The sequence below is a fragment of the Condylura cristata genome, unplaced genomic scaffold (assembly GCF_000260355.1).
Source record: "Condylura cristata isolate star-nosed mole 26May11 unplaced genomic scaffold, ConCri1.0 scaffold00017, whole genome shotgun sequence".
Taxonomy (NCBI): Eukaryota; Metazoa; Chordata; class Mammalia; order Eulipotyphla; family Talpidae; genus Condylura; species Condylura cristata.
In genome coordinates, this window is record NW_004567118.1 from 3,184,600 (window position 1) to 3,202,672 (window position 18,073).

The following is an 18,073-nucleotide window of genomic DNA, read 5'->3' on the forward strand; positions in this document are numbered from 1 at the left end:
CCCTTCCCCCATGGATTATTAGCTCCATTTTACAAATGAGGAAACAGGCGCCATCAAGGGGCCGACCTGGCATTCTACCTGTTGTACTCTAAAACTTTAACCCACCCTGCTGTGCTCAGAGGCAGAGTTCATTCACAAAGAAGCCCTAAAGCTGAGGCACAGGAGAGGGTTAAGTAGCACGTCCTAGAAGTGGAGTTCCCAGGCTTCCAGTAGATTCTGGGCAAAACTAATCTCCTTTAACCCTTGTACACGCTGCAGGCCAGAGGCCAGAGAGCTCCGTGTGCCGCGAAGAATCCCAACTCCAGCAGGCGGCACTACGAGTCAGACGCCGTTCCCAGCGTGGGCGGTGCGGGGAAACCCGTGGGGCGGAGCCACAGAGGCCGCCAGGGAACCACGCGTGGGGGCGTGGCCACGCGGGCAGGAGGGCGTTTCTGTCGCTCAAGTCCCGCCCCCAGCTCTTCAGGCCAGGGTTCCAGGTGGGCGTGTCCCGAATTCTCCCCGGGAGAGACACGCGTGGGCCGCTCCCCTCCCGGAGGAGGGCAACCGAGAGGGGTTCGGGTGTCGCTGGTGGCCCCTCCCCGTGCGGGGCCACGTGGCGGGCGCGGGGCGAGCCCGGGGGAAACAACCTGGCCCGTGGGGAGGTGGTGGGGGGGGGAACCGAGGCGGCGCCGAACCTAGGCGAGAGCTGCAAGGTTCCAGGCATAGAGGCGGCGGCGGCAGTGGCGGCTAGAGGGAGGGGAGGAGGCAGGCGGGCGCATGGGGCGCCCCGGCCTCGCCGGCAGTGCGCCCCCTCCGGCCCGGCCGCGCTGAACGCCCCCCAGCGCTGAGCCTTGAACCCGCGCCCTAAGGCCATGCCGGTCATGAAGGGGTTGCTGGCCCCGCAAAACACCTTCCTGGACACCATCGCCACCCGCTTCGACGGCACGCGTGAGTGGAGTGGAGTGGATGCTGGGGCTGGGGGGTTTCCAACGGGGACTCCTGGATGTGGTGAGAACCAAGTCAAGGAGAGAGAGCGCGGAGCTGAGCATCTAGGAACTCCCAAAGCCGCAGCAAGGGGACAGGACCTGGTGCGTCCTGTGAGGGGAGGGAGAAAGGGCCAAGAGCTCGGGGGTGTCGGTGGGAGGACTCAAGCTGAGGGACGTGACCTGAGGCTGGAAGGGCTCTTTATGCGGCAAAACGGAGAAGAGACCGTGGGAGCCGCCCACTCCAGGGCAGAGCACTGCTGGGGGCGTGTATGAGGGTTTCCAAGAGGCGGAGGTGGGACGAAGTGGCCGTGCTCTCCATTTGGGTCTGCTCCCAAACGGCATCCCTTTCCCCCAAGGGAAAAAGGGGAGAAAAAAGATCAGATTTCGGCAAGACCTAGCTTAGATAAGGTCACGCGCCCCCCAAATCGTGTCACGTCTGTGTCTGAGGGAGGTGAGGCGGGAGGAGGTGGTCGGTGTGACTGGAGGAAACTCCCTGTTCACCCACCCCAGCGTGGGTTCCAGGTTCAGCACCTTGGACAGCCGCAATCCTCCCTCCCTGGCCTTTTCTCCACCCATTTCTTTTTCTACTTGGGAGCAGAGAGCTCTCCCCCTGCCCCGTTTGGGCACCCTGACCGGGATCTGCAAAAGGGGAGGAGGTGAGCAGCACCCGAGGGCGGAAACCTAGCGCCCTGGGCCCCTTAACAGCCTCCCCTCCACCCCCCTTCACACCTCCCTTGTTTCCATAGCGCCCATCACCGGGGCAACGGGCCCTGGGATGGAAGAAGGAGGCTGCTGCCCAGGGCCCAGAGTCTCCCAGGCACCCTCAGTGTCCCCCTCAAGCTCCCCACCTGCAGACACTCATCCTTCCTAGCTCCCTGGAACTGGTTATATCCCAGGCCCCTTCCCTCGATGAGACTCTATCCCTGAATGACCCCCTGTGGCCTCCCACCTCTTGGAGGGAATTAGCTCAGGTGCTGCTGCTGGGATTGCTGGAACCACAACTTCACTACCCTGTCCTGTTAGACTTTGAAAGACCCCCTGCAAGTAGCTAGAAGAACACTAGAGATGAGGGCCTTTCCTGGAAGGCTGGGAGTGAGGACACTGCTCATCATTGTCTCTCCCCCCACAAAGGAGATTTGAGAATTCGGCTAGTCTCTGCATTTTGGTCTCCTATCAATAGAAAGGATGTACTCTCGCCAGAATTTCTGCCTTGTCCATTCTCTAATAGGGTTGCAGGATGGTCGCTCGTGATGTGTTTTGAAAGTCATGCGAAAATAGGGGAGTTATTTCATCTTTTTGGTGTAGCACTTTCTATGTGCCAGGACTTGTTCTTGTCAAGTAACTCATGTAACTCTCACAACCACCATGTGAGAGTTATTATCATCCTCCACTTGCAGAGAGGGGACCGAGGCACAGAAGAGTTAATTAACTTGCTTAAGGTCACACAGTCAGTAAGTGGCAAGGGTGGGGCACTGGAGCTCATGCTCTTACTCACCAGGCTATGCTGCCTCCTACAGTAATAGCTCACCAGCCTGAGCGCGGGGGATGGGCCACGTGAATTCTCCAGCCCCCCAGTTGTCCCCGTCCCAGTTCCAGGCCATCCATGAGTCCTGTCCCTTTGCTTGATCTCTTTTTACTGTCATTTCAGAATATTCCAAAGGGGGGTGGTCCGGGGATCGCATGTAAGTCTGTAAAGACACAGCTTGAAAACTCAGCTCCCTTCCTGGTCTTGACTTGACCTTGACTTCTTCTTCCCACAGATAGCAATTTCCTGCTGGCCAATGCACAGGGTCCACAGGGCTTTCCCATCGTGTACTGCTCTGACGGCTTTTGCGAGCTCACAGGCTACGGCCGCACCGAGGTCATGCAGAAAACCTGCAGCTGCCGTTTCCTCTATGGCCCAGAGACCAGTGAGCCAGCCCTGCAGAGGCTGCACAAGGCCTTGGAGGGCCATCAGGAGCACAGGGCTGAAATCTGCTTCTACCGCAAAGATGGTGAGGAGGCCTGACCTGCCCCACAGCCCTGCGCAGGCCTTAGGCCTTGTCCAGAGTCTCTGTCACAATGGAAGCCTGGGTGCTGGATCGCACACCGCTGAGAGCTGACTGTGTGCACTGAGCTCAGCCCCGATGCTCTCTGGGCCTTGATTTGCCCAACAAGAAGATGGAGTCAGCTGAAATAATCTCCAGCGTTCTCTCCATCTCTGAATCTTTGCAAGGCCCTTGAATATGCCCAGGAAGCAAGAGATGAGGGGGAAGGATGCTGTGGGACTGCTCATCTCACCCTCCCTCTTTCTACACCTGCAGGCTCTGCCTTCTGGTGCCTCCTGGACATGATGCCCATCAAGAATGAGATGGGGGAGGTCGTGCTCTTCCTCTTTTCCTTCAAGGACATCACTCAGAGTGGAGGTCCCGGACTTGGCCCCCCAGGAGGCCATGGAGACAGTAATCATGGTAACTGCAGATCAGGGGAGAAGGCAGGAGTGGTCAGAGGTGCTTGTTCCAGGGCAAAGAAAACCTCTCCCTACCCAACATCACAGAACGTGAACCCACTTATCGCTGCACCCTTTTTCCCAACAGAAAACTCCCTTGGCAGGAGGGGAGCCAGCTCGAGGCTTCGATCCGCCAGGAGGCAGAGCCGAACTGTTCTACGCCGACTGACTGGCCACTTTGGCCGGCGGGGCCAAGAAAGCACGAAAACCAATAACGTGAGTCCCATTCCCACCCCAGCATCTCCAGAGTCCTTCAGCTACAGCTCGGAGGCATGCTTGCAACTGCCTCCTGTTTCTGTCTGGCCAGCCTCCCTCCATGGCTCACTCCTCCCTCCAACCCTCTCCCCTTACTGCCCTCTGCGCCAGTGTCCCCTGCATCGCCTTCCATCCGCATCTCTGTCCTTCCTTGTGACTGATGTTACTCTGTGATGATGATGTCAGGAGAGTGGAGTTCTAGCAGCAATTGCATCATCTACCCCATGTGACAGGGTTACCTCATGAAGATGGGGGTGCAATCACAAGCTGTGGTCCTAGGAAGAAAGCATCCAATTGGGCCTGGTGTCTCGCCTTAGGTAGCACTCACGAGAATGTGTGTCTAATCCTCTGTGTGGTATCTTAGGGCTACAAGGAATGGGGGTGGGGGTCATGCAGCCTCTCCTTGCCCCTGGGATATAGGCACCCTCACCCTCTAGGCCCCCAGGATGGAACCTGCAGAAGTTATGACCCCACAAGCTAGGGCATGTGCCTGACTTGTCATGACCTCCCTCTCAAGCCTTATAAATACCCTGCCAGCCTCGTTTGATTCTAAACGGGACCTGTGCAGTCGCTTGGCAGCAGGATGCCAGGTGCCAGGCTCTGAGCCTCTCTCCTGCACCTCCTCTCATGGTTGTGCTGGCAGTGCCACCTTCCCTGCTTCCATCCCCCGCCTCTCCCTCCCCCCAACCTGAGCTATTCTTCCCCCCAAGTGTCCCCAACCACACCCCTCTCCCTTTAGAACGTGTTTGAACCAAAGCCATCAGTGCCTGAATACAAGGTGGCCTCCGTGGGGGGGTCCCGCTGCCTCCTCCTCCACTACAGCGTCCCCAAGGCTGTTTGGGACGGCCTGATCCTCCTCGCCACCTTCTACGTTGCGGTCACTGTCCCTTACAACGTCTGCTTCCTGGGCGATGACGACACCCCCATCACTTCCCGGCACACCCTCGTCAGCGACATCGCCGTGGAGATGCTGTTCATCCTGGGTCAGACCCTCTGCCCCACGTGGCCGGGGGTGGGGCGGAGAACCCTCCCCTCCACGTCCCGCTCCGTCCTGCTGCAGGATGGGGCGTTCAAAGCCCATCTGTTGCTCTGTCTTGAAAGTTCTAATGGCCCGTGTGCCCTGATCCCTGACCCCTGGTCCCTGACCCCTACAGCCTTCAGTCTTTAGTTCTCTCCTCCCCAAAGCCCAGCCAAGGGTCCAGACTGTCTGCCCCATTCCAGCCACCTCCTCTATTCTGGGTCTCTTAAGGCTTACTTCCAGCTGAACAAGGGCCCCTCGTAACAGCCTCTTGCACCCCCAGATATCATCCTGAACTTCCGCACCACCTACGTGTCCCAGTCCGGCCAGGTGATCTCTGCTCCTCGGTCCATTGGCCTCCACTACTTGGCCACCTGGTTCTTCATCGACCTGATTGCCGCTCTGCCCTTTGACTTGCTGTACGTCTTCAACATCACCGTGGTGAGTGGTGCCTCCCCCCGATGCGATGCAGCCCTACCACCAGCTTCGGTGTGGCATCTCCCGTTCAGGGACTCACCCCAAATCCTCACTGAGCCCTCCCCATCAACCCATCTGCCAGTATTTTCCTGCAGAGCCCTGTGCTAGGTGCTGAGAAGGATCTAGAGGGTCTGTGCTCCTGCGGCGCTCAGCTCAGCATCTCTGAGGAAGCTGAGACAAATGAAAAGCTAACTAGGGCTACCAAGGCGGCACTGGTCTGATGCCAAACGAGTGGTACTTTTCACATTTTTAATTAACAACTGATGAGCATTTGGCTGTCTGCACAGCACTGTGTGGGGCCTGGTCACTGTGGGGAAAAGGGACAAGGATTCAGCCTCCAAGCAGCTAAGCCGGGGAGGGGGCGAGATGACAAGAGGGGACAGGAATGGAATGGAATGGAAGAGGTGAGTGGAGTGGAGGATGGGGCAGGTACTACTGCATGGGGGCTGGCCCAAAGCCAGCTGCTGACCTGGAGTTCCAGGCAAGAGCGTGGGCATGCATACAAATGATGTGTAATCTGGGCCAGTGCCTGGGAGGAAAAAGCACCCCAGCTGGACAGAGGCTAGGGTGCCCGGGGAGGGCTCCCGAGGCAGGGGAGAGCAGAACCAGACCTCAGACAGAGAGTAGGATTCGGCTGGCAGGATGGAGAGGGAGCATTTGGGGAGCATAGTAAGCCAAGACAGGGAGATGTTGAGGCTACAGGGTGGTTCTGAAGGCAGAGCGCCAGGACCTGGGTCCTCCCGCCCTGGGGCCTGCCAGGAGCTGTCCTAGGTGCTCGACTCTTCTCCCACCTGGCACACAGTGGGTCTTCTCAGGTCTAGGGTGCGGACACCCACCGTGTCCCCAGACCCCCTTGATGAGGGGTGGGGGGTGGAGAGCATTTCCCTGTGCACTCCTCTCTCTGCCACACTTAGCTATAGTGGGAAACCACCTACACGCAGCCGGATTTAACTAGCCGCCAACGGGCTGTGGGCCTCCTCTCCTGGCTGTGTACACGTGTGTGCAAGTTCCCACACACGTGCGAGTGTGTGTGTCTGCCCTGTCCAGGCAGACCTGCCTGTGCACCCCCCTCGCCCCCGGAAACCTATTGGGTCACGGCAGTCAGGCAGACTGCTGTCTTTGGAGGATGGGGGCACTGGGGAGCCCCATGACCTCCCTAGGCGGTTCCCTGTCCTCTGGTACCTCCGGGTAAGTTCTTACACACACTAGATAACATAGAAGCCTCCCGGAGAGCCTTCAGGGCTGGTTCTTCGCCTCTTTTCCTGGGCAGATGCAGAAGCTCAGAGCAGTTAAGCAACTTGCCGAAGGTCGCACAACTCACAGTGGCAGGTGGAGTAGAACCAGGTGTGCAGACTCCTGGCCTAGCGTTCTTTCCAGCACACGGCTCCGCGTCCCAGGAGACCAGCCTGGCTCAGTGCGTGGTCTGGCAGGAGGGGAAATCAGGAGCAATGTGGGGAAGGGAGGGAGACAGAGCCGAGCCAGGGGTTGAGCCGCTGCCGGCAGAGCTGTGCTGTCCATCCACGGAGCCCAGCCTGGGCAGCCTGGTCCGAGGGGAGGAGGCCTGAAGGGAGCGGGGCCAAGCACAGGACTCGAGTTTGGAGCTGGGAGCTGGCGGCGGGCACCGGGCTCTGAGGAGGGTCCCGTGGGAGAGTCAGGCCAGCGCCTTCCTAGCTTGTTCACCTAAAATAAAAGAAAAATGCACGGACTGGCTGGGAGCCTCCGAAGGAGGGCCGGAGCTGTGCCGGGTGCTCTGGAAGCCCTGAAAGGACAGTGGTGGCCCTGCCCAGCAGGAGAGAACCCTGTCGTGAAGACCCTCTCTGCCCCTCATCACCAAGACCAGAGAGGCTCCTTGAAGCAGGCCAGCCCCAATGAAAAGTGTGGGCACTGCACTGGTAGCTGCCAGGGGCATGGCCCTGCCTGGTGCCACCAGCCCCAGCAACCCCCGAGGCCTGAAGCCCTGGCAGGTGGGCCCTGCTCCCCTTTCCTCAACATCCTGTCTTCTGTGCTAGCCCGCAGGGCAAAGCGCGAAGCCTCCCAGCCCCAATCCGCGCCTCTGCGCGAAGGGGAGGCTCATCCCAGCTGCGGGCAACACTAAGCCTCAGCTCTTGTCCCGGCTGACCCTGGTGCAAGGAGCGGGGCTGGGGAGCAGGGGCGGGAGATCCCTGTCTGCTCCACTGGCTCTGGTCAGGACTTGCTCTTTCACCAGCCCACAGCACTAAGAGATCATCTAGGACAGCATGGACCTCGGTGTCAGCCCAGATTTGAGTCCCAGTTTCTTTTCCTCGGTCTGTGACCACAAGCAAGTCACCAGCCTCTCTGAGCCTTGGCTTAGTTCTTGCGTCTGCAAATTGGGAACAAAGACAATCATTGAACCGAAGGCCAGAATTACTGTTTAATGAGGATGACGACTGTGCCTGACACATGGAGTCAGTACTTGCTGTTAGCCATTATTGGTTTTAGCATTATTATTAGCATTTTCCTCCCCCTCCCCCCATGCATTTCCTCATCACCTCAGAACTGCAGGGGTGTTTCCCCTGCTGCACCTCTCCCTAGCTCAGGGCACCTGGTGGCACAGCATTGGGAGGGGCGCGGGGGTGTGCGGCTCCGAGGGGGTGTGCCTGTGCACAGCCTCCCCCCACACTCCTGCAGACGTCGCTGGTGCACCTGCTGAAGACAGTGCGACTGTTGCGGCTGCTGCGGCTGCTACAGAAGCTGGAGCGCTACTCCCAGTGCAGCGCTGTGGTGCTCACGCTGCTCATGTCCGTCTTCGCGCTCCTGGCCCACTGGATGGCCTGCGTGTGGTATGTCATCGGGCGCCAGGAGATGGAGGCCAATGACCCGCTGCTCTGGGACATCGGTGAGCCACCAGCCCAGGGTTTCTCTGACCACTCATCCACCTGCCCTGTCTGCCCAGATCCCCAAGATGATGCCGCCACCAATACTGCACCCACCGTTCCACATTTCTCCTTCACCCACAAACATGCACTGAGCTCCTTCTGGATCAGGCCTGGGAATAGCGGTTGAAGAGAATGGCTCCCCCTTGGGGAGACCTCACCCGCCTCCTCCAGCTAGCAGGGGAGCAAGACCAGTAGTCAAAATACAGTATGGAAAACAGGTTGCTAGTGTGGGGCTGGGAGTGTTTTGAGCAGAGGAAGCAGCACCCTGCCTGGGCCCTTTCAGTGACCCACCACTCCCCCCAAGATAAAGTACACCCTGATCTACACCTGAGGCGTCCTCAGGCCCCCCGAGGCCACTGCCTTCACTCTCCCCACGCCCTGTCTGCAGCCCTGCTGACCTCCCTCCAGGACCCAGCTGCACTGCTTTTCCACTTTGACCCTGAACATGTTTTCTTCTCTGGAGTCCTCTCCCTTCTACTTTCCGTCTTCATCTATGTGGCTTCTGCTCCTTGCAGTCTAAACTCAAGTGCTCCGCCTTAAGGGAGCCTTTCAGCAACCCACCCACCCACCCAGTGGAGCTGACGCTCCCTAACTCTTTATGATTCCTGAGACACCCTATGCTTCCTTTGTAGTTGCTCACCTCCCACCTGCAATGATTTAGTTCATGTTTTTCCACCTTCAGACAGTAAGTTGCCCCAGGCCAAGGAGAGTGCCTGGCTGGGTCAAGTCCGGGCTCCCGGTGTACACAGAACAGAGCCAGCTGGGTGTGGGAGTGTAGTGGAGGTGGGGTGCTCGGTAACCTTGGGCTTCAACTATAACCAGTGCCAGCCCTTGCAAACCTCCCCTCCCCTCTGTCCGTACTGGCCCAAGGTCAAGTGCAGGCAGCTAGAGCGACCCAGTTCTCTACGGTCTGCACAGCCTGGCTCCTTCCACCCCTCCACACACAGGCTGGTTGCATGAGCTGGGCAAGCGGCTGGAGGTGCCCTACGTGAACGGCTCGGCGGGCGGCCCCTCGCGGCGCAGCGCTTACATCGCCGCCCTGTACTTCACACTGAGCAGCCTCACCAGTGTGGGCTTCGGCAACGTGTGCGCGAACACCGACGCAGAAAAGATCTTCTCCATCTGCACGATGCTCATAGGCGGTGAGGGTGGCAGATGGGGAAACTGGCCCACAAAGGGCCAGGTGTGCACCCAGACCAGACAGAGGTGCCATCGTCCATTGTGCTGGCCTGAGGGAAGCCACCAGCGGGGGGTGGCCCCTTGGGAAGGGCATGGGAACCTCCAGTGGGGGAGATGAGACGCTCATCAGGTCACTCCCCTCTCTGGTGCACCTGCTACCCCGTCCCTTCTCAGACCTCAGTGCGTGGCACCAGCAGCCCATGAGTTCTGTGCCCCCCCCAACCCCCTCCCGGAGGAAACCCAAGCCGAGGCCAGGGCGGGGGCTCGGGAGGTCCGGTGGCGAGGAGGCGGGAGAGGCGGCGGCGCCTGACGGCTGCGCGCTGCACCGCCGCAGCGCTGATGCACGCAGTGGTGTTCGGGAACGTGACAGCCATCATCCAGCGCATGTACTCGCGGCGTTCGCTCTACCACAGCCGCATGAAGGACCTCAAGGACTTCATCCGCGTGCATCGCCTGCCGCGGCCGCTCAAGCAGCGCATGCTCGAGTACTTCCAGACCACGTGGGCGGTCAACAGCGGCATAGACGCCAACGAGGTAGTGCCTGGGCGCCTGGTGCGGGCTGGCAGGGCCATGGAACAGGGGCGCTGCCTCCCTGGCTTCGGGATGGAGGCAGGTCGGGTGCAGAGCGGTGCCCACCCGGATCCAGATCCCTTTTCTTTGGCACGAGAAGATGGGAACCAACAGGGAGCTCAGACCTAGTTCATGCCAGTGCCAGCTTCAGCCAGCCGTTCCTGGGCACCTGCTTTGGGCCAGCCTTGGTCCTGTGCTCAGGGAGCCCAGAGAGGACATGCAGTCCTTACCCTCGGGCACCAGTCTGGTGAGGGAAGCAGACTGTAAACACAATTATGCAGTGAATGGGACTAACTGGAAGGATGCAGGTGCAGCAAGGCCTTCACTGTTCCTGGGCCCAGAGGAATTAGGGACAGTGGCTCAGACAGTGTGGACGTTGTGCAGGACAAGAGGGAAACCGCCTGCTTTGGGGCGAACATTTGAGGAAGAAGGAGCAGTAGAAACATGGTCTGGAAATGTTGCTGCAAAGGAGCAGGGTGAGTTCAGGGAACCGAAAGTAGTTCACTCAGGGACTGTGTGAGCCCTCAGGGAGGAGGGAGCACAGGAGAGGAGGCTGGGCAGGTGTTGAAGCCTGCTTGTGGTCGCCTTGTCCTTAGATTTTATCCTGAAAAAAATTCTAGCTGGGAGCAGCCTGAGGGCCTGGGAGGTATTTCTGAGAATAGGAGACGTGGGAGGAGCTCAGAGTGACCCCCCTGCTTTCTGACTTGGGCAGAGGGCTGGAATAGAGGTGTCATTAGGGGAAGACTTAGGAGTGAAAATGAGAGTCCAGGGTTGGGGCGTGATGAGGGTGCAGCACCTGTGGGAGGTTGCCCCCTAGGTAGTCTGGGTAGTTGGGCGAACAGATGTAGGCCCAGATGTTGGGCTCACCACTCACAGGGAGCAGGGAGGCCGCGAATGGAGGGAGAAGTGTGGAGGGGAGAAGAAAGCCAAGGAGGCTGGCTGAGGGAGAGTCAGAGGGGGGAGGGGAGAAGCAGGAGCTCAGGAAGCCAGAGTGGTCGACAGAGCCCATAGATGGAACTTGATGGGACTCCCATGGCCCCCCAGGAGCTCATTGGTGACACTCAAGGTCTAGTGGAACCCTATGTTTTACAAATATGGGGAGACAGCCCAGAAAGAGGTCATGTATTGATTGCCTGAGGTGCACAGGGTCTTGGGAGCAGAGCTGATTTCTAATCTCCTGACTGCCAGAGCTGACTCACCACGGAAGGGCCTCAGGTGTGGGACTGAGTTGTCAGGACATGAGTGACCAGTGTGGGTAGCCACAGGCAGAGAACAGACATGAGAAGACCTCGTCTGTGCCCCAGAACTTCGGTGGGAGGTCCAGACACAGCTCAACGGAGGTTAGCCCTGCAGAAGTCAGGCAGGGCAGAGGCGGGTATCTTCCGAGCAGTGGGCAGGCTGGTGGCGGCTTAGCACACGGTAGAGTTCCAGTAGCAGTGCGGGGTGGCGGAACGACCCGTGCCCCCTGGCAGCTGCTGCGCGACTTCCCCGATGAGCTGAGGGCGGACATCGCCATGCACCTCAACCGGGAGATCTTGCAGCTGCCCCTGTTTGGAGCGGCGAGCCGGGGCTGCCTGCGGGCCCTCTCCCTGCATATCAAGACCTCGTTCTGTGCTCCGGGAGAGTACCTGTTACGCCGTGGGGACGCCCTGCAGTCTCACTACTACGTCTGCTCCGGCTCACTTGAGGTGCTGCGAGACAACATGGTGCTGGCCATCCTGGGTGAGGAGCCCACCACTGCCCCCTACCACCCCGAACCCTCCCCAAGGGCTTTGGGCGTGGCCAGGAATCTAAGCTGGCAGATGCCTGGAATTCCTGTGGAGTATTCTTTCTAGGTCCCAGGCCCCTAAGGCCACCTCCTTTTGACCACTCCCGTGTATCCCCTGATCCCGTGGTCATCCCCCAACCCCTCAACTCTTCCCCTCACTGCTCACCACAATACCTGTCCCCCAACTCAGCTGATCCTTTCTCACTGACCTTCTATTCCATTGACTTTACCTCTGGCTGTTCTTTAGTGATCGTCCAGTTCCATTCCTCCAGCCCTGCCGGTCTTCCCAGTGACCACCGTCCAGCCTCCCCGGTCATTCTCCACTGACCTTTCCCCCAACCCCACTGATGGACTCACCTTCAATCACCCTTCAAACACCCTGGTCATCTCTCCAGTCTGCTGACTACCGATACCCTCATGGTCCCTCCGCCCCAGCTGACTGTCCCGTCCCTTACCACAGGGAAGGGAGACCTGATTGGAGCAGAGCTGCCTGAGCCCGGGCAGGAGCCTGGGTCAGGGGGAGGCCCAAGCTACGTGCTGAAGACCAGCGCCGACGTGAAGGCGCTGACCTACTGTGGCCTGCAGCAGCTGAGCAGCAGGGGGCTGGCGGAGGTCCTGAGGCTCTATCCTGAGTATGGGGCTGCCTTCCGGGCCGGCCTATCCCGGGACCTCACTTTCAACCTGCGCCAGGGCTCTGACGCCAATGTATGTGACCCCCCCCATGGGCTCTGCCCCCCAGAGGCCCCCTCCCTCAGAGCAGACTTCCCCCTGCCCCAGTGAGTCTCCTGTGTCCTGCCACCCCTTTCCTCGCTCCTTCCATGCTTAACGTCTTGGCCCATCCCACTGGCCGTCACCCAATGCCCGTGGGCCCTCTCACCTCCTCCACGTCCGGCTCCACCCATCCACGTCTTGTTGGCCATCTCTCCTCACTCTGGACTCCTTCTGAGGACCTCACTTCAGAAATGGTCCTCCCTGTGGCTCCTCCTCCATCTGGACAGGGCATCATCCCCTTGGGGCTTCCTCATCCCCCCTTGCCAAACATTTCCCAAGCCCGTTTTTGGTCTTGGCCCGGGCCAGTCTGTATTTTACACCCTAGGCCCTTGTCTTTCACTGCTTCCAGTCTTACTCTTCCATTCAGGGTTTCTCTGAGTCAGATTTTGGAGGTACCGTTGACTCAATTCCACAATAAGGACCGTCACTGTCAAACCCCACAAACTGAAGGGTGGGATTAGGCGGTGATGCACAAGGGAGTGGGGGGTGAGTCAGCCTGAACCCCGTGTCCCCACAGGGCCTCGGCCGCTTTTCCCGGTCCCCTCGCCTCTCCCAGGTAACCCTCCCTGCCTTGTGGTGTTGAGATTGCATGGGGAAAAACTGGGAGTGGGGTTGGGGGCACCTTTCCTTGGCTCCTGTGCTGTAGGGAGCAGGGAGAGGGGTGGGGAGCAGGGGGGAACAGCGTCCACCTGTGAAGGCTGTTGTTTAGTGAGGGCCTGTGTTCACTGACCCGGGATGTCAGCTGCCCCCCTCTGCTCACAGCCCCGTTCAGAAAGCCTGGGCTCCTCGTCAGACAAGACCCTGCCGTCCATCACAGAGACCGAGGCCGTGGCAGAGCCTGCGGGGGGTCCCAGGCCCCGCCGGCCCCTCCTGCTGCCCAACCTCAGCCCAGCTCGTCCCCGGGGCTCCCTGGTCAGCCTTTTGGGAGAGGAGTTGCCCCCATTCTCAGCCCTTGTCTCCTCCCCTTCCCTGTCTCCATCTCCTTCCCCTGCCCCGGCTGGCCGGGGTCACAGCCCCTCCCCTCATGCCCCCCCCAGGGGCTCTGCCACCTGGAAACCCCCCCAGCTTCTTATTCCCCCACTGGGAACCTTCGGACCTCTGGACCTCAGCCCCCGGTGAGATGCCAGCCTCTCCTGCCTTCCCCATTCCCCTGCTGGCTTCCAGAACCTTCTTCGGGCTCTGCCCCCCAACATTTCATCCAGTGCTCCTTCCTTTCTGTGCCCCCCTAATCCACCACAGCTTGCAACTCCACCCTTCTTGGATGGCTGCCCCTCCCCTGCTCCCTGGCATTGCTGCCCTCCTTCACCCTCTGCCTGCTCTGCTCTGGCCCCTCCCCTGCCCTGACCCGGACTGATGACCACTGCCCCACCCCAGGATAGTGGATGGCATTGAGGACTCTGGCAGCACAGCAGAGGCCCCCACTTTCCGGTTCAGCAGGAGGCCTGAGCAGCCCAGGCCCCGCATGCAGGCACCTCCTGCAGGTAAGGGTCACTGCAGGTAAGGGCCAGCCCACGTGAGCTAGTACTGTGCACAGGTGCCGTGCTGGGGATGCTCAGGTAGAGCAGACTTGGCCCACACTCTTGGTGAGCGGCTGGGGGCACACCTGTGTGTTCGGGTAAATGACTCCACAGCGAAGTGCTCAGTGTTCAGTCCTGAAAGGAGAGCAGGGCTCTGAGTTAGAAAAAGGGCACCCCTCACTCTCCAGGGGGGGGGGCATTTGAGGTGGGTTTCGAAAGGTGGATAAGGGTTTGCAGGATTGAGCGAGGTAGTTGCTAAAAGACACAAAGGCGCAAGAAGAGCATGTGTTGCTCAGGTGTCAAGGAGGTGGGGGTGATGAGACGAATAAGGGGAAGTAAGGGGAAGTCATAGGGCCTCGGGCAGTCTGAGGAGCTCTCCCCAGCTCTCTACCTGCCCCAGGAGGGGCGTGGCCCCAGCTTCCAGCTCCTGCTCCCTGCACTCGCTGTAAGTCATGCCATCACCGCTTTCTGCCTGCAGGAACCACACCGAGTGAGGAGCTGGCTTCTGAGGCCGAGGAGGTGAAGGAAAAGGTCTGCAGGCTGAACCAGGAGGTGGGTTAGGGCCGGCTTCTCCCCTCAACCCAGAGGATATCATCCCGGGGTCAGATACATGCCTTGTATCGTAGGAAGCATATCCGGGCTTGCAGACAGAGTCCTGAATTCAAATATTCACATTTGCTGGGTGACCTTGGGCAAGTTCTATGACCACTCTAGATTTCAATTTCTTCCTTTAAAAATGGGGAAACACGTTCTTCTGAGTTGTTGTGAGGGTGAGGAGAGAGCGTGAGTGTGGGATCCAGCTCTCCCTCCCAGTTGGTTCAGGTGGTCCAGCCTGAACAGAGGCCCTAGCCAGCCCCCACCATGGGTGGGGTTCTCTCTTGAAGGAACCTGCTCCCCACCCAGTCAATACTCCAGCCCTTTCCCCCTCCCCGGAAAAGGAGTGTTAAGCAGATGTGGGAGGTGGGAGGGAAGAGGCCAGATCCTGTGAGTCTCTGCCTGCTCCCCGGGGATGTCAGAGCTGTGGCCACAGCACAGCCGGGCCCAGCCCTAGGGAGTGGGCCTTCCCAGCTTCTGATAAACATCAGGCATCCCCAGGGGGAGGGGTTGGCCGCACCAGGGCTGGGGGTGGGGCCTGAGTGTTCAGAAAGCAGGAGGCAAGTCCTGCGTGCTCACTGCCCAAGGCACCCCTCAGCTCTAGACCAGGGTCCCTAAACTTGGGGTTCTATCAGCACCTGCAGAACCTTTTCATAGAGACTCCTGGGCGTCCCCAATTTGGAATGTCTGTGGCAGGACCTAGCAATCTGCATTCTGACAATTTGAAAGGCACCGGGTGGACACTTGGTCATGCACAAGGGGACCACCTGGGAGTGAGGCTGCCTCCTCCCTGAGAGCCTGGGCCAGCATTTGCTGGACCTCATAAAGGATGGGGTGGGGGTGGGAGAGTGTGTTTAGCTCCCGATACCAAGTCTGTCTTGGGTACCCAAGGTTGGGTATTTGCAGCTAGACAGAAAACAAGCCCTCCCCTGCCTGCTTCTCAGGCGCCCATGCGCAGTGGTGTGCAAAGTTTGTAAACTGTAGAGAGGGCTGAGCCTACTTGACAGTCCTCATGGCACGGGGAACAATTTGATGTGTTTCCACCAGATCTCCCGTCTCAACCAGGAAGTATCTCAGCTGAGCCGGGAGCTTCGACACATGATGGGCCTGCTGCAGGCCAGGCTGGGGCCCCCAGGCCACACAGCCTCATCTTGGCCCCCGCACCCTCCGTGCCCCCAGCAGAGGCCTCCAGGGATGCCTCCCTGTCTGTCCAGACCACCACCTGCCCTCCAGGATACTACTCTCGCTGAGGTCCACTGCCCAGCTGGTGTGGGGACAGTAGAGATGGGGGCTGCCCCCCCTGATCTGAGACCCTCCATGCTGTCCCCCTACCCCTCAGAGCCTGACCCTCCGGGGCCCTCCCCAGTGCCAGAGGCCTCACCCTCAACCCCAAGCTGCATGAGGCACAGCTTTCGGTCCAGGTCTGACACATTCCACTGACCCTGGCCCTGGGCCCAGGCCTGTCTCAGGTGGACATTGCCGCCTGCCACCCTGGGAGGGGCCGGGCCCCTGGGCCTCCTGCCTCCGGTCAGCAGCCATCAGCTGGTCTGGTTGGCTCTGGATTCTCTGGACTTTTTAACAAAGCCTGGTCACTTCTGACACTGTCCCTTCTCCAAACCTCCCCCGTCCTCCTCTGTGAGGAGAGCCACTTGAGGCCGTGGAATCCAACAGGCATGAGACTGAACGCAGCGCCCCTCAGGCTGGGCAGATGAGATGTCCTGCTTTCTACCCAGGACCTGGAGGCAGGTACAGATGGGTGAGAAGGAGGGGAGGGAAGGAAGGGGTCCCAGATCCACGAAGGAAGTGAAGGTGGCAGAGGCAAGAGCAGGCAGAACTTGGGGTCTATAGCAAGAGGGACAAGTGGCAGATTCCACACTGCAGACAGCTTGGTGACCTTCGAGTTTGTGTCCCGGGCCCCTGCCAGAGCCCTCAGGAGCACTGTCACCGCCAGAGGGGCAGGTTTGAGGTTTGAAGTCTTGGGTTGGCATTTGAGCAACCCATCGATTCTTTGGGTTCTCACTGTATTTTTTCAACCTATGAATTAGTTGCCAACAGAAGAGTTAACATAAAAGTCCACAGATTGCAGTTTTTCTTTAAAAATTGGGAGAGCTGGTGACCATGGGCCAATGTTTCACCTGCCAGCAGCTGGTGTCAGGTGGCAACTCTGCTCTCTAGGTGGGTCCTACCCCCCACTTCTTCCCAATCCAGGGTTTCTTGATCTTTGGTGTCCAGCTAGCTGCCCTCATTTGAGTTCTTTCTCTGGTCTCTGTGGGCATTTGAGTCTGCAATCCCTGCCTTCGAGGGTGCTCCCAGGTGTCCGCGCCCTAGCGGGTGATTTGGGGGCCATGTCTGTTTCCACCTGTGGGCCCGTCAACATGTCTTTCTCTCTCTCTGCAGGCTGTCATTGAAGGTGGTCTCTTCTGTTGCCAGCAACTTGAAACAGTCCCAGTATCACCCCCGATCCTTCCCACACCCCCAGACCTCAGCCTGTTCTCTCCACTTTCCAACGTGGTCTCCCTCAGGGCCCTGACTCCTTGCACACTCGCCCTGGTCTCCAGCTCTCCTTTACCACCCAACACTCTGGACTCACTTTTGGATAGGAAATAAATGCTTTATTTTTTGTAGTTGTTGGCCCTGGCTTTGTTTCTGGGGGTTGGTCTGAGAACCCCAGGGCTTTGGAGGAGCCTACGTGGCAGTCACTCCTGCACTGTACCCCAGGGCCCTATTGCTGTCTCTAGGAAGGGCAGAGGCGCCAACCAATCCACCTGGCACCACATGCACGCCACCAGAGGCCCTGGGGGGAGGCAGAAACCTTAATGAGTCACTGTGGGCCTGTTATATCCCCCCTCCCCTACCCCATAGATTCAGACACTGCATAAGAGGAACAGAGCCCTGGCCCAGGCCCATCTCCAGCTCTGGAAAGGTGACCCACAGGACACCCTACCAATCCTGTGTAACAGATTCTGTATCTGTTGCAGGCAACATAGCAGTGTTTGGGGGAAAGTTTGTCACCCACAAAAACATACTAGGAACCCCAATCTGTGCCATCCTCTCTGCTCTCCTGAGTCTTCCTAGCTTTCACTTCTCTGATCTTCAGTGAGGGGGAGGGGGAGGAAGGGGAAGGGTGGCTGGAGGATGTTATGAATGTTGCTGGAAAGAGCCAGCCTGGTGACCAGATAGAAGCAGGCGTGGACAGCTCTGTGGCAGGTTATTCCAGATAGCTCACCTCAGGCTTGAGTATGACTGGTGTTGGCTGGTGTCTAGTAGGAACAATGCCCACAGCTGTTTCTGGGTGAGCTTGATTCCATAGGGGTTGAGTAGTGTCTCTGGGGATGGGATGCAGATGCAGAGGGGTTTGTGTGGAGGGATAGGGATTGGGCAAAAGCAGTTGTGGCTCTAATCCACATTAAGGGCTCACACAGAAAAAATAAAAACAATCCTGACACTTAGGGGGCAGATCCACGGTGAACTGTAGCTGGGACTGAATAAAGCTCAGCTCAGGGGGGTTGGGGATAAGGTGGGGGCAAACAGAAAGTTCTGCTGTCTATGTATGGATGTGGAAAGATGAAACAGA

The 18,073-nt window shown here is 58.9% G+C and overlaps 1 protein-coding gene across 1 annotated transcript; it reads left to right on the forward strand.

Moving 5' to 3' along the window:
- Positions 1-851: 851 nt before the first annotated feature.
- On the forward strand, positions 852-17,096 carry KCNH4 (potassium channel, voltage gated eag related subfamily H, member 4). The gene is made up of 17 exons (XM_004684173.2): positions 852-927; positions 2,726-2,959; positions 3,269-3,415; positions 3,542-3,669; positions 4,448-4,691; positions 5,010-5,167; positions 7,853-8,060; positions 9,048-9,242; positions 9,614-9,813; positions 11,322-11,571; positions 12,078-12,322; positions 12,906-12,944; positions 13,151-13,503; positions 13,763-13,869; positions 14,384-14,457; positions 15,547-16,245; positions 16,897-17,096. Exons 1-16 carry the CDS (start codon positions 852-854, stop codon positions 15,937-15,939), a joined length of 3,051 nt encoding a protein of 1,016 aa, XP_004684230.1. The 3' UTR covers positions 15,940-16,245; positions 16,897-17,096.
- The last annotated feature ends 977 nt before the right edge of the window (positions 17,097-18,073 follow it).

Excerpts from the sequence above, each read along its gene's own strand:
- KCNH4 (XM_004684173.2), top strand. The coding sequence starts at position 852 with ATGCCGGTCATGAAGGGGTTGCTGGCCCCGCAAAACACCTTCCTGGAC. Across the intron at positions 11,572-12,077 it reads CATGGTGCTGGCCATCCTGG|GGAAGGGAGACCTGATTGGA; the intron begins GTGAGGAGCCCA and ends CCCTTACCACAG. Across the intron at positions 14,458-15,546 it reads TCTGCAGGCTGAACCAGGAG|ATCTCCCGTCTCAACCAGGA; the intron begins GTGGGTTAGGGC and ends TGTTTCCACCAG.